Consider the following 12,136-nt stretch of genomic DNA (forward strand, 5'->3'; position numbering starts at 1 on the left):
ATGTCGGAGTGCTACGTACCATTGTCAAGACATTTATTAACCAGCAAAATAAAGTTAGAAACAAAACAAAAAAACACATTCCAAAAAATAAAAGATTTCCCCTCTGTTGCATTGCCCATCTCCATCTATTATTATCTCATACTCACATTTCATTTGTATAAGATGTCATTCTTAATTCTGAGAAGACAACTATTATATAATGGATCCCTTTAGTTTCTTGGCAACCCCTTGAATTTCTTGATTAAAGCTTTTGAAATTTGTAATGTAGCTTGCTGAATTTTTTATTATTTCAAGTCCATTACTATAACATCTCTAAGAGTGAAATGTGTAGATGTACCCCATATATATCTTTTTTTTGTTAGAGCTGTATATTGTTTTGTCGCATATACTATACTATAATTCATATGATTACATATTCAATATATGGAGTACTTTATAAAACATGCCTTATTAACATAGTATAAATGAATGTATTCCTTCCAAACTTGTAATTTAATTAGAGAGAGATGATGGCATGGTAATAACTATTAACTAATAGTATACCAATACGGCCGAGCCATTACTTATATTTCTATTTCAATCCCTCTCACCAAACCGATCGACGCCACCTTCTTTAACTCTCTCTGTCTCCTTCACACACAGCACACGCATTGTTGGACTACACACTCTTGGCGGTGCTTTCCTTGTAGCATACTATAAATTTGTGCTCCCACAAACCAACAGATAAAACACATCCTTAATTTGTGTGTTGAATCTCTAGAAAAGAAGATATTACATAGCATGGATTGGAATGGTAATCTTCGAATGCCTTTTGTTCCTCGACCTCCAGACACCTCCAACTTCAACTTTCTCTACAACTGCAGCTTCGACCACTTCCCAGGTATATATATCTTCATTTATCATGACATAGTAGCTATTGTTTCTAAATAAAATCCAACTCTCATCTTCCACTTGAGTCTTGTTATCATATGTTTTGGAAAAATCCACACTTGATCAGTCCATTCCATTCCATGATTAACAAACCCTAAATAAGGATTAATTGATAAGATTATAAACTGATGAGATGAGCTTAATTGTAGTGTTATAATTTACTCCTAAAGAAAAATCATGAGCCTTAATGTATAGATACTAATTGACCAAATTAAAAATCCTCCAACATATTTATTTTATAGTGGGGGTAGAAATGAAGCAACATGCGATGATGGAGAAGAACATGAATCAGTTGATGGTGGATCCGAAGAAGAAGCGGTTGAGCAACGAGCAGCTGGAGCTGCTGGAAAACAGTTTCCAAGAGGAGATAAAGCTGGATCCGGACCGGAAGATGAAGCTCTCCAAGGAGCTAGGGCTGCAGCCGCGCCAGATCGCGGTCTGGTTCCAGAACCGGAGGGCTCGATGGAAGGGCAAGCAGCTCGAGCGCTTGTACGACGCGCTTAAACAGGAGTACGATGCTGTTTCTAGGGATAAGCACAAGTTGCAACAGGAGGTACTTACTCACATATTCTTGTTCATTCTTAGCTATAATTGCATTAATTTATTCAACCGCTTCTGCATGTTTGTTCTATTATTGCTTTTTTCAACTTCTGTATTTACTGTATGTGGTTAATGAGCATAAGTCATTATCTGATTTTTCATGTTTTTTATTTAAGGACTTGTAGAACTTACTCTCTGCATGTCTGATTTATCTATTTCTTTTTATGTAAAAAAATAAATAATTTCTTATGCTTTTAGAACCTAGTATTGTTTGTATGTACAGTAGCTGCTGTCTAGATGTATATATACACATGTAGAAACATTCTGCTCCAAAGAAATTATTAGCCATGCTTCTTTATACCGGCAATAATGTTTCTATATGATTATTAATGTTTTTTTCATATATTACTAATATTATTGTGACAGTCATAACATGAGCACAGAGAGTAATTGATCTAAGTTGATTTCTAGTTATTTTATGTGATGTATCATTATATTCCTTGTATAAATTCCTATCAACTACTGAGGTTTAGATAATAGCTTAATTGACACTTTACAGTTTCTAACAAAAGTTACTAATAGATTTATGACATTCAATAAATTAGGTTATGGCTCTGAGGGCAATTCTGAAGGAACAAGTGGCAAAAAAACAAGTATCAACCGGCTACACAGACGTTTCTGGAGAAGAAACGGTGGAAAGCACATCGATTCCAAGCTTCGAGAAGCAACATCCAGTGGTGGAGACTGAGGGGATGACGGCGGGGAGTAGCCTCCACCAGATGGCAGAGTGCAACTACATGGAGGAGTACAATAATACAGTGATGATACCTCCCTACTGGGCTACCTCTATGCCTTCTTGTCCTTGAATAAACTCAATTACTGCTGCACCTTAATGACTTGTTGTTTGTACATCTTAATTCTTCCTTTTCAAACTTAACATGTTATGCTAATGCTAAGAGTTTGTAGCTAGGTCGACCTAAGTGCTTTTTAGGGTGAGGTTTAGCTCCACTAGCAGAGTTAACTAGTTTGTTTATCTGTTTAGGTGGTGGTTGAGGCTCTTTAGATTTATTCTCGTGTGGTATTTCATATTTGGTATTACTTCTCGTATTTAATTTCATTACTGTGTATCGCTGAAATGAAATACAAGCAGTAATATTGAATTATTTAGGGGGATTTTAATGACAAGTATTAATTTGTTAGCTTCAACTATATATCATGGATTCTACTATAAAATTCATCTTGTTAGTGTTTTGCTTTTTTGCTTATAATTTAGGGTTAGAAGATATATATGTGCTCGAGAATCATCTTCAATATCATGTCTTTTCTTCTATATATGCAATTATGACTCTTTTCATGAACCACATAATTGTGAAAACTGCATAGAAATAATTTACTGGCGAAATATTTAAACACTGTCAAGGGCATTCACTATCACACATGGTGCTTTTAATTGTTGTGAACAAATTAATCTATTTCATAGAATGGGAACTTAATGTTGTTAATTTCAAACAGTATATAACTTCATTTTAATTTTGGTCCGCTTTTATTATTTGCAACTAGTAATCAATGTACGTGGGTATATCATAATACATGAAACATGACAGACGATGAGTATTAAATCAAATAATAACTCATTCGTTAAAATAAGAAATCGAGCCGTCAATGGATTTAAAACTACCAGTTACCGGCCAGTCCATTATTGAATCTCACTATTTTCCAAAAGGGAAGAATTTTATAGATCAAATGCAGTTCGGAGTGAATAGCAATAGTCCTAACTCCAAAGTAAAGGATTTGCAGCGAAAGACATAAATGGAAAAAAGATTGTATCACTTTTGTAAAACTTGAATATTAATCGGATGAGGATGATGATGATGATACAAACTTAATTAGTTTGCTATTTATAGCGTACATAGAAGGATCTAGATGCTAACAAACTGCTAACGAACATTTCATCAAATGAAGTGACAACATAACAATATATGATCTGGTAATTAAAGACCACATGTTGCATGTTATGTTGATTTCTCCTTGCATCCAAGTCCAAAATATCCTCTCAGCTCTTAGTCCATGAACAATCCAGCTAGATTCTCTCGCTCAACATTCTTCACTTGTTGATCAGACGTAGTGTGTGGATGTGCAGACTGCAGACCTTTCACTCTTTAGTTTTTCATTTGATCCTTCTTAACACAAGCACCCTTAGTGATGCCAAAAGGTTAACAAATTCTCCCAATTCAAGGGAGGCGAGTGAGCAAACTCCCAATTTATTCCACAGCCTTGCGACGAATTGCAGGCATAGAGGTTTGGTCAATACTGTCCGAATAAAAGAAAATAAAATTAATTTTTGTAGTAAAAATATCGTAGAATTATTTAGATAATTTTAGTAAGTAAAATTTGGATAGTTTATAGTAGAATTATGTACGTGAATATCTAGATAGTTTGTAGTAAAATTATATAGATATCGAATTATATAGACAAATTCTAAAATATAAAAAGAATGTCTATAGACTATAATATTGCACAAGTTAGAAACTTGAAAAGTAAAGTGATAATAAATCTAAGTCGCAATATCTCTAAACCCTATTTTATACGTTCCACCACTACAAAAAAGTCGGCCTTTTCCAAGCACCGACTGTGCTCGGAAATGTCAAAAAGTGCTCAGAATTAACCATATACAAGATGTGCTTTGCAAATGGCTCGTCGGAAACATTTCCGAGGAAGTTCCGAGAGCGACCATGAAAAGGAGCACTGTGTGTGCTAGGAAAAAAACTCATCTGAAAGTTTTTCGAGAGCAGTGTGAGTGTGCTAGGAAATTTGCTAGCACAGTGCTTGAAATTCTCCTAATTGTATGTGTGCTAGGAAATTTGCTAGCAACTAATCAGTACTCAGAATTGTCCTCACTTGAAATGTGCAAGTACTTATTTGTGATCGGATATTTGCGAAAATTTCTGTATATAGGATTTATATTATCATTATTTACGAAATTGATAAAATAAACTATAATATAATAAAACAATAATAGCAAAAATCAAATATTGCATAAAACAAAAACATCATTTTACACTTAAAAAAAATATAGTTGATTAGGCAGTTCACAATACTAAATTGGTTTACTTCAAAGGAAGTTAGTTAGTTAAGGAGTTCAAAATATGATTGTTTCACTTCAAATGGAGTTCATAACACTAGCCACTTGACAATTGGTTGAACTGTTCACTGAAGATCTGCAGTTGGTCTTGCAACAATCTTGTTTTTTAGTTTGACTCATGCACTTTCGCAAGTTCTTCCTGCATTTTCTCTTGCACCTCATTTATAACCTCAACTCTGACTTGTTCATGTATCTCTTAGACTCGTCGCTCGACCTCGTCGGGACTAACACCGGCTGAGCCCGCAGTTCATGCAGAGGTGGATGAACTGGTAAACTAGGGAATTTTCGATAGTATGAATTTTTAGTGGGAAATTGTGCGTGGGATACTGTATATTAGCACTAGAGTTGAGTATATTTGAAAGTCATTTTTCCCGGAATTCGTCATTTTTAACATTTAAAAGGTGATCTAATATGAATAATTTAAAAAAAAGAGACACAATTATATCAATATGATTATTAAATTGTTATTTCTTTACATTTTTCATTTTGTTCTTTTTTTAAAAAAAAAGCGGGTTAAGACTGAGTTGAAAATAAACTAATGACAATATGAAATGCCTAATCTAACATGAAGAAGCCAAATATTAAGACTTGATGGTGGTTGATCCCAAAGCATCCACCCCCATCCTCCTCCCCCCATGGTGTGATAAGAAGTCCGCCGCAAAATTCCCCTCACGATGCACATGGCGCACTACTGCTGAGTCAAACTCTGAGATTAATTTACAAATCCTCCCAACTAAAGCCTTGCAACTAACAGACACCTTAAACTTTCCGAGTGTCATAGCAACCGCTACAAAGTTATCATTCTCTACCTCCAACACTCTTATTCCAAGTGTCTTTGCTAGCTCCTACCAACGGAAAATACACCAAATTTCAGCCAAAATAATAGAACATACCCCGATATTCACGACCAATCCATGTCTCCATTGCCCTATATCATCCCGAATTACGCCACCACCAAAGCTTGTCTTGATTCACTCTTCAATGATGCATCAATATATAATTTCAATATACTCGGCGGAGGGGGCTTCCAAGAGACTAATATCGGCTCTCTAGGAACTTTCTCATCTACTATGGTACAAGTCGTGCATCCTCAATATTTTTCGCCATGATAATGGCTAGAGAGATGACACTTACCCACTCCAATCGTTCCCAATTCAAGACAAAACCACATCTCTCTTCCAAATATGCCAACATCCAGTTCCAAAGATCGTGCACCATCGCACATACTTGAGGATTCCCTCCCACGCCCTTCTCGCATCCACATAGTCTCGAATCATATGCATCCGACTCTCTCTAAAGCGGCCACACACAGCGCAGATTGCACTGGCTAAGATGCGTCTTCTAACTCTGTCTTCAATAATCAAAACCCCATTATTCAACGACAGCCAAAAGAAGGTCTTAATCCGTTGGCCCATGCCAATTCCACACGCTTTTTTTTTGGTAATTCAAACTCACCCGACTCACCTGATTTTGTTCTTTTAATGGTCCCCATAAATGTTTCTCTTTCCATAATCTAATTGATTTCAAACATTAGCTTTATTACTATATACTCCATCCATCCCACTTAAGATGACCACATTCTTGAGTAGCACGAGATTTTAGGAAGTGTTGTTAGGTGGAATAAAGTAGAGAGGAAAAATATAGTTGAATATTTTAATGAGGAAAGAGGAGAGAGCAGGTTATTTCCAAAGTTGGAAAATGATCATCTTGATTGAGACAAACAAAAAAGGAAAGGTGACTATCTTGAATGGGACGGAGGGAATATTTCAGAAAAATTATTCCGCAAAAACAAATATTCATAATAGTATATAGTTATAGAGAATTGATATCTCGAGGGACTAATTGTTAGGGACAAAAGAGCGCCTCTCTCCTAAGTCTGAAATTGAATCTACTACGAGATTCTCTCCATCCATTTCTGTTCCACTCCCTTTTATTTTATTTTTCAATTAAGAAACTCTAACATTAGTATTCTCTCAATTCTTATACAGTACTACAAAACACAGTGCAGATCCACATCTCCATTGATTTCTTATTCCTCGTTCCAACTTCGTTTCTTTCATTGTGAATTCCGATTAATGTTAGTATTCTTTTGAACAATAATTTATTTCTTCCTTCCCACCTTATCTGCTACCCCAATTTAAAGATTTCAGTGAATTTTTCAATTGATTTCTACTTAACTTTATTTCGATCTATTTACATTAATTCAATTAATCTAATTTTCTGTTACGGCTAAACTCTTAATTTTCATCAAGCCAAGATCCAACTTTGCAGATTAACTAAAAAGAAACTACAAAAACTCTCAATTTTCATCAAGCCAAGATCCAACTTTTAGATTAACCATGAACAAACTTCGTTATGAAATTAGGCTGAAGGAAAAACGAGAAAAGAGTGTTTATTGAATAAGTTGTGAAAAGAGTTCATCAATGAGAGTGAGAAAGAAAAAGAGAGAGGAAAAAGACCGCATACATCTTCTGCTCTATCATACTTTTCATCAAAGAACAGAAACATTTGGATGATAGCTTACCTTTTGATTGTGATAAAATTAAATTGTCCATGAAAATAACTTGGAAATAGACGATAGAATTTTGGAAGAGAGGTAATTTTGGTTTCAATTTTATTTTGATGGAGTGGATTTTGGAATTGAAGAAGATAGGTGAGATTGAATTGGGGGAATTTCATAGATTAAGAAAAACCGAAGGAATAGGTGATGCAGATAAAGAGGCGCTCTTTTGTCGCTCATTATTAGTCGCTCAGCATTTCAATTCTCTATAGTTATGGCATCCGCAGCGCGGCTCGCCACCGCGGCGGTGAGACCGCGTTGCAAGAGAGAACTCGTCTCGTCGGGACGAGACAGCTCGTCGCGCGCGGAAGGGGCCGGCCTCGAGCTTTCTCGCCACGCGCGCGGGCCACGTGGCGTGCGCTGGCGGATGGCGTGACGCCCACTCGCCGGCCCGCGAGTGGACGTCGAATTATGACGTCATAAATTTTTTTTATTTTTAAATTCGAAAAAAAAATTAAATGGTCAAATGACCGTTGCAAATGGTTGAATTTTTCAAAAAAAAATTTTATTTTATTTTTCTTTTATTATTCTATAAGTACTCCGTCCTCTTCCATTCTCCATTTTACACATAAACACACTCACATATTCTTCTCTCCAATTGTGAAAAAATGTCTGGCGATGGAAACTCCAGCAGCCAGTGGCGGATCCAGAATTAAAAAACGGAGGGGGCGGAATAAAATAATAAAATATTAAATATAATACGGAGTACTTCAATATGTTTTTTTAGCAAAATGAAAGTCTATTACAATTCAAGTAGCTCTAGCATTTGTTAACCGAGACAACTGATTTCTACGGGTATCCATATCTTGAAAACGTTTGAAGATTCTTTCATTAGAAACACTAGCAAAGATGGATCTTTCATTGTATACTACCAAACTGTCATTCAACCACTCATCTCCCATCCTATTCCGCAAGTCAGTCTTGACAAATTTCATTGCTGAAAATACTCTTTCAACAGATGCAGTCGCTACGGGTAAGATTAATACCAACTCAATCAGACGATAAACCAACGAAAAAACTTTATCTTTCTTGGTTTCAACAATCTTCTGAGATAGGTGACAGGTCCAAAGAGTGCAGTGCAGGTTTGTACTGTGATATGTGTCACTCGATCTAACAGGTCCAGAGGATTCGACTAGACTTCAGAAGCTAGAAAACCATGAGACTTATCAGAAAGGGGTCGTTGGGTGCACTCTGTCCCTTCAAAAATCTCAACCCACTATACTACAACTAGCACAGGGAAGTAAAGGATCGATCCCACGAGGAAGCAAGTGTCACGGAACTGTAATTGAGGATGTTTTGGGAAAGGGTTGGCTGCTGCCACGCAATTTTTGTGGGTCGAGAACTTAAACTACTGGGTCTGAGAGATAAGCGAAACTTTACTTCACCTATTGGATCTAAGAGATCAGGAGAACTTTACTCTACCTACTGGACCTAAGAAACGAAAGCGTACGGAACATACATGACTCAGAGAAAGTGAGATATTTTAAAGTTCTAAGACAAGTTTGGGGTAAACTTAACTAGACAGACTTTCCTAATTTGGACAGACAAGCATAAAGTGAAAAAGCAAGACAAGTTCCTTAAACTACCAGGGTCTGGAAAAGCATGCAGAAAAGTAAAAGAGACAAAGTAGATCGTACTAACAGGTCTAGCAGATATGCAGAAAAAGTAAAGTACATGCAGAAAAGTACTGACATAAAGCAGATCTGGTTCTAACTACCACCAACTTCATCTTCTTCGGGAACCAAACGAGAATAGCAGAGAAAACAGGGTATTAAACACCATGAAAACAGAGCAACCTTAAATCTAAACTTAAAATGAGACTTAAAACGAGAAATTAAAGCCTAAACTAACAGATCTACGCTACTGGACCTAAAGGATGCAGAAACAGAAAGTAAATAGCCATAATCATGCATAACGTAAACATCAAGCATCAAATATGCGAAACTCCAACTCCGAAACACCAAGATTCAACAAATCCAAACACCTTCATATGCAAATTCCCAACCTCCAACAACAAACACAGATCTCAGCTCCAAACATCCAACAACAAACAAAAACGAGAGCTAAAAACTAGAGATGAACATAAACTCAGAGATATTCAACCAAAAGCAAACATAAACTTCCATAATAACTTGAAATAGGTCTGAATCCAGTAGATCAAAGTAAGAAACTAGAGTTGCGAAACTTAAAACCAACAAGGTACTAAACGAAAGCAAATAAAATTGTTTCTTCGCCTCCACGAGGCGGTGTTACACAGCAAAATAACAACGATGACGATGAGAACCACGGTGGCCAGAATCCTCCATGTCCAAGTGCACAGCAGTTGAAATGAGAAACTTGAAGTGTGGAACTAAAGCATGGAACGAAAGCTAGAGCTAAGAAAGTGCAGAAGTGGCTGTTGACCCATTCTTTTCGTTCTTCAAGGTTGAGCTCTTTATATATGTGAGGCTCTGATCCCTAGGGTATCCCTCCGGTGATTTTACGCCCTTGCCCTTGAGTAAGACTCTTTAAGATAATTTGCTCTCGCTCCATTCTGCTCCTGTCGCCAACTTTTGATTCTCCCAGGTCCGAACGACGACTTCTGACTTTTGCTTCAATTTCATCTCTTTTGCATCTGCCAGGTCAGGTAACAACAACTCCTGGGTCCGACAGATTTACTACGCACCTGAACTCAATAACACACATTAGCGCCCCAAATGCACAGAATTTTAACCCTAAACCGATGCATGAAACGAGCCTTATCAAACTACTCACACTTAAACCATACTTGCCCTCAAGTATGAAGACAAGAAAAAGGAATAAGGCACGTTTCAATGCATGGTTTCCCCTTAACCGACTCTACTAGAGAAAAGAAAAAGACTCAAACTACTAGACCTAGACGCTAAGGACTTAGACAAAGAAAACAGATAAAAACACATATTAACACATATACATATAAATGCATAAACTGGTTCATTTTCTAGCAGCCATCCCCACAAGATTAAGGTCAATTCAAGAACCTACAGTCTCCGAATCTTCCCCTTCCCTTCTTCTATCTAATCGGTTTGTCAGTTTGTCAAGATAGCCCCTAACTTCACTAACTGTTGGATTCGCTCGATCACTCATTCCTCACCAGGGATGTTAGGATCGTTCGCTCTTTATAGTGCTATACCACTGATGCCTCGGGTCAGATAGTTCCCCTGTCTTAGCTCTTATTATAATTTTCTCCTTCCCTCCTGGACTTCGTCCAGCTTATACCTCCCTGGACTTATTCCAGCTTATAACTCCATTAATATTATTTTTTTTATCTGGACCTTGTTCCAGTTTATTCCTCCCTTTTTAGACCCTGGACTTCGTCCAGCTTATACCTCCAGTACCCTTCCCCTAGGCCCGAGAGGTTACTTCTATCACCAAAAATTTTCTCCTTCTAAGTTCTTTCCCTAAGCATCAAGTGGCAGCCCTCTCATTTTGTGTTAGTATGAAGTGTTTAAGGCTTATAACTCACTTTTATGGAGGGCTTCACAACTAGATTAGTCGAGGCATATTCTATCGTCCTTACTTCATCCAAACCGATTTTGATTTATTAAGGAAAAGGGCATCAAAGTTGACATGCATTCTCTCTTCAATCACTCTCACTAAGGGGCTTTGCTTTCTATTCACCAGTTATGCATAAACACATAATTTCCTACTAACTGACTACTACTAACTCCTAGACCTAGTAAACAAACACATATAATTGACACTAACTTGCACTAACTCCGTGAAGTGGAAAACAGGGCTAAGTTAGTGCGACACCTAACAGACTCACAAAACACATATTATATAAAAACAAACTTCTCACACTTAGACCGATGAAAAGCCCTTGGTCTGTGTGCGTGTATTCAAATAGGGAATAACAGGTTCCCTAGATCCAGCAAATCCACTAGATCACGTGGTCTAGGAACTCGTTGATCGCAAGGAATCCCGGTCGTCGGACACACAGAGCACTTCTTTCAAAAACCCTCAACCACTTTACTAAACCTAGTATAGGGAAGTAGGGATCGATCCCACAGAGAAGGATGCGTAATACTCATGTTCAAGGATTTGGGTGTGTTTTTGGTGTTGGCTGCTGCCACGCATTTTCTTGGGTTGAGGAAAAACAAAATTAACTTGACTTGGGAAACTTTAAAAATTCTTAAGCTAACAGCTAGACCTAGGCAAAAATCATGAAAAAGCGTAGTAAAGGAAATTAACTATTCGACACTTGATCTAAGAAAACTACTTCTCTACTAGACCTAGGAAATAAACCTACTGTGGGGACCATGACTGAAAAAGCAAAGTACGAACGAAAAGTTGGCAGAATAACTAACTCTCGTACTAACTAACAGCGACATCGTCTTCTACAACCAAATTGCGTAAAACTTCTTAAGAAATTCAACATAAGCGAAATTAAAACAGAGCAACTGACTTTTAAATCAAATTAATGCATAAACAACGAAGAACCTAATAGATCTGCATACTCTAGACGAAGCGAAACAGAAAACAAGAAGAAAAACAGAATCCATCGAACAACTATCTTTCCACACGTCGAATCCAACCTCAGACGCTAAATCCACTCCGGATCCAAGCGTCCGACATGAACTCCAACCAACAGAAACTCTTCATCACGTCAGATTTAAACAAGGAACTCCGAATACTCAAATAACCACAGATCTATCACCAAATTCCATATCAAACACCACAACATCAAAATAAACAGAGATCGACATAACATTTGAAGAAATAAACTAACAGCAGAGAGATCTATGCAAATTGACTTGAAATTTAACTGCTAAACGCAGATCAACAAACAGAAAGACAAATAAGTATCATCCACAACAAGGTCGACTCCCAAAAGTGAAGTTCGACGGTAAAAACCAGCAAAACAACTGAAATTAAAAGTAATTGTATCTTCGCCCACACTCGGACGGTGTTGCCAACCACGAAATTTCTAAGAAAATAACCTT

General features: G+C 37.1%; 1 protein-coding gene across 1 annotated transcript; it reads left to right on the top strand.

The window, feature by feature from the left end:
- The first annotated feature begins 609 nt into the window (after positions 1-609).
- On the top strand, positions 610-2,673 carry LOC125202303 (putative homeobox-leucine zipper protein ATHB-51). Its single transcript, XM_048100682.1, has 3 exons — positions 610-880; positions 1,173-1,483; positions 2,076-2,673. Exons 1-3 carry the CDS (start codon positions 781-783, stop codon positions 2,334-2,336), a joined length of 672 nt encoding a protein of 223 aa, XP_047956639.1. The 5' UTR covers positions 610-780; the 3' UTR covers positions 2,337-2,673.
- The last annotated feature ends 9,463 nt before the right edge of the window (positions 2,674-12,136 follow it).

Source organism: Salvia hispanica, chromosome 1, assembly GCF_023119035.1.
Source record: "Salvia hispanica cultivar TCC Black 2014 chromosome 1, UniMelb_Shisp_WGS_1.0, whole genome shotgun sequence".
NCBI lineage: Eukaryota > Viridiplantae > Streptophyta > Magnoliopsida > Lamiales > Lamiaceae > Salvia > Salvia hispanica.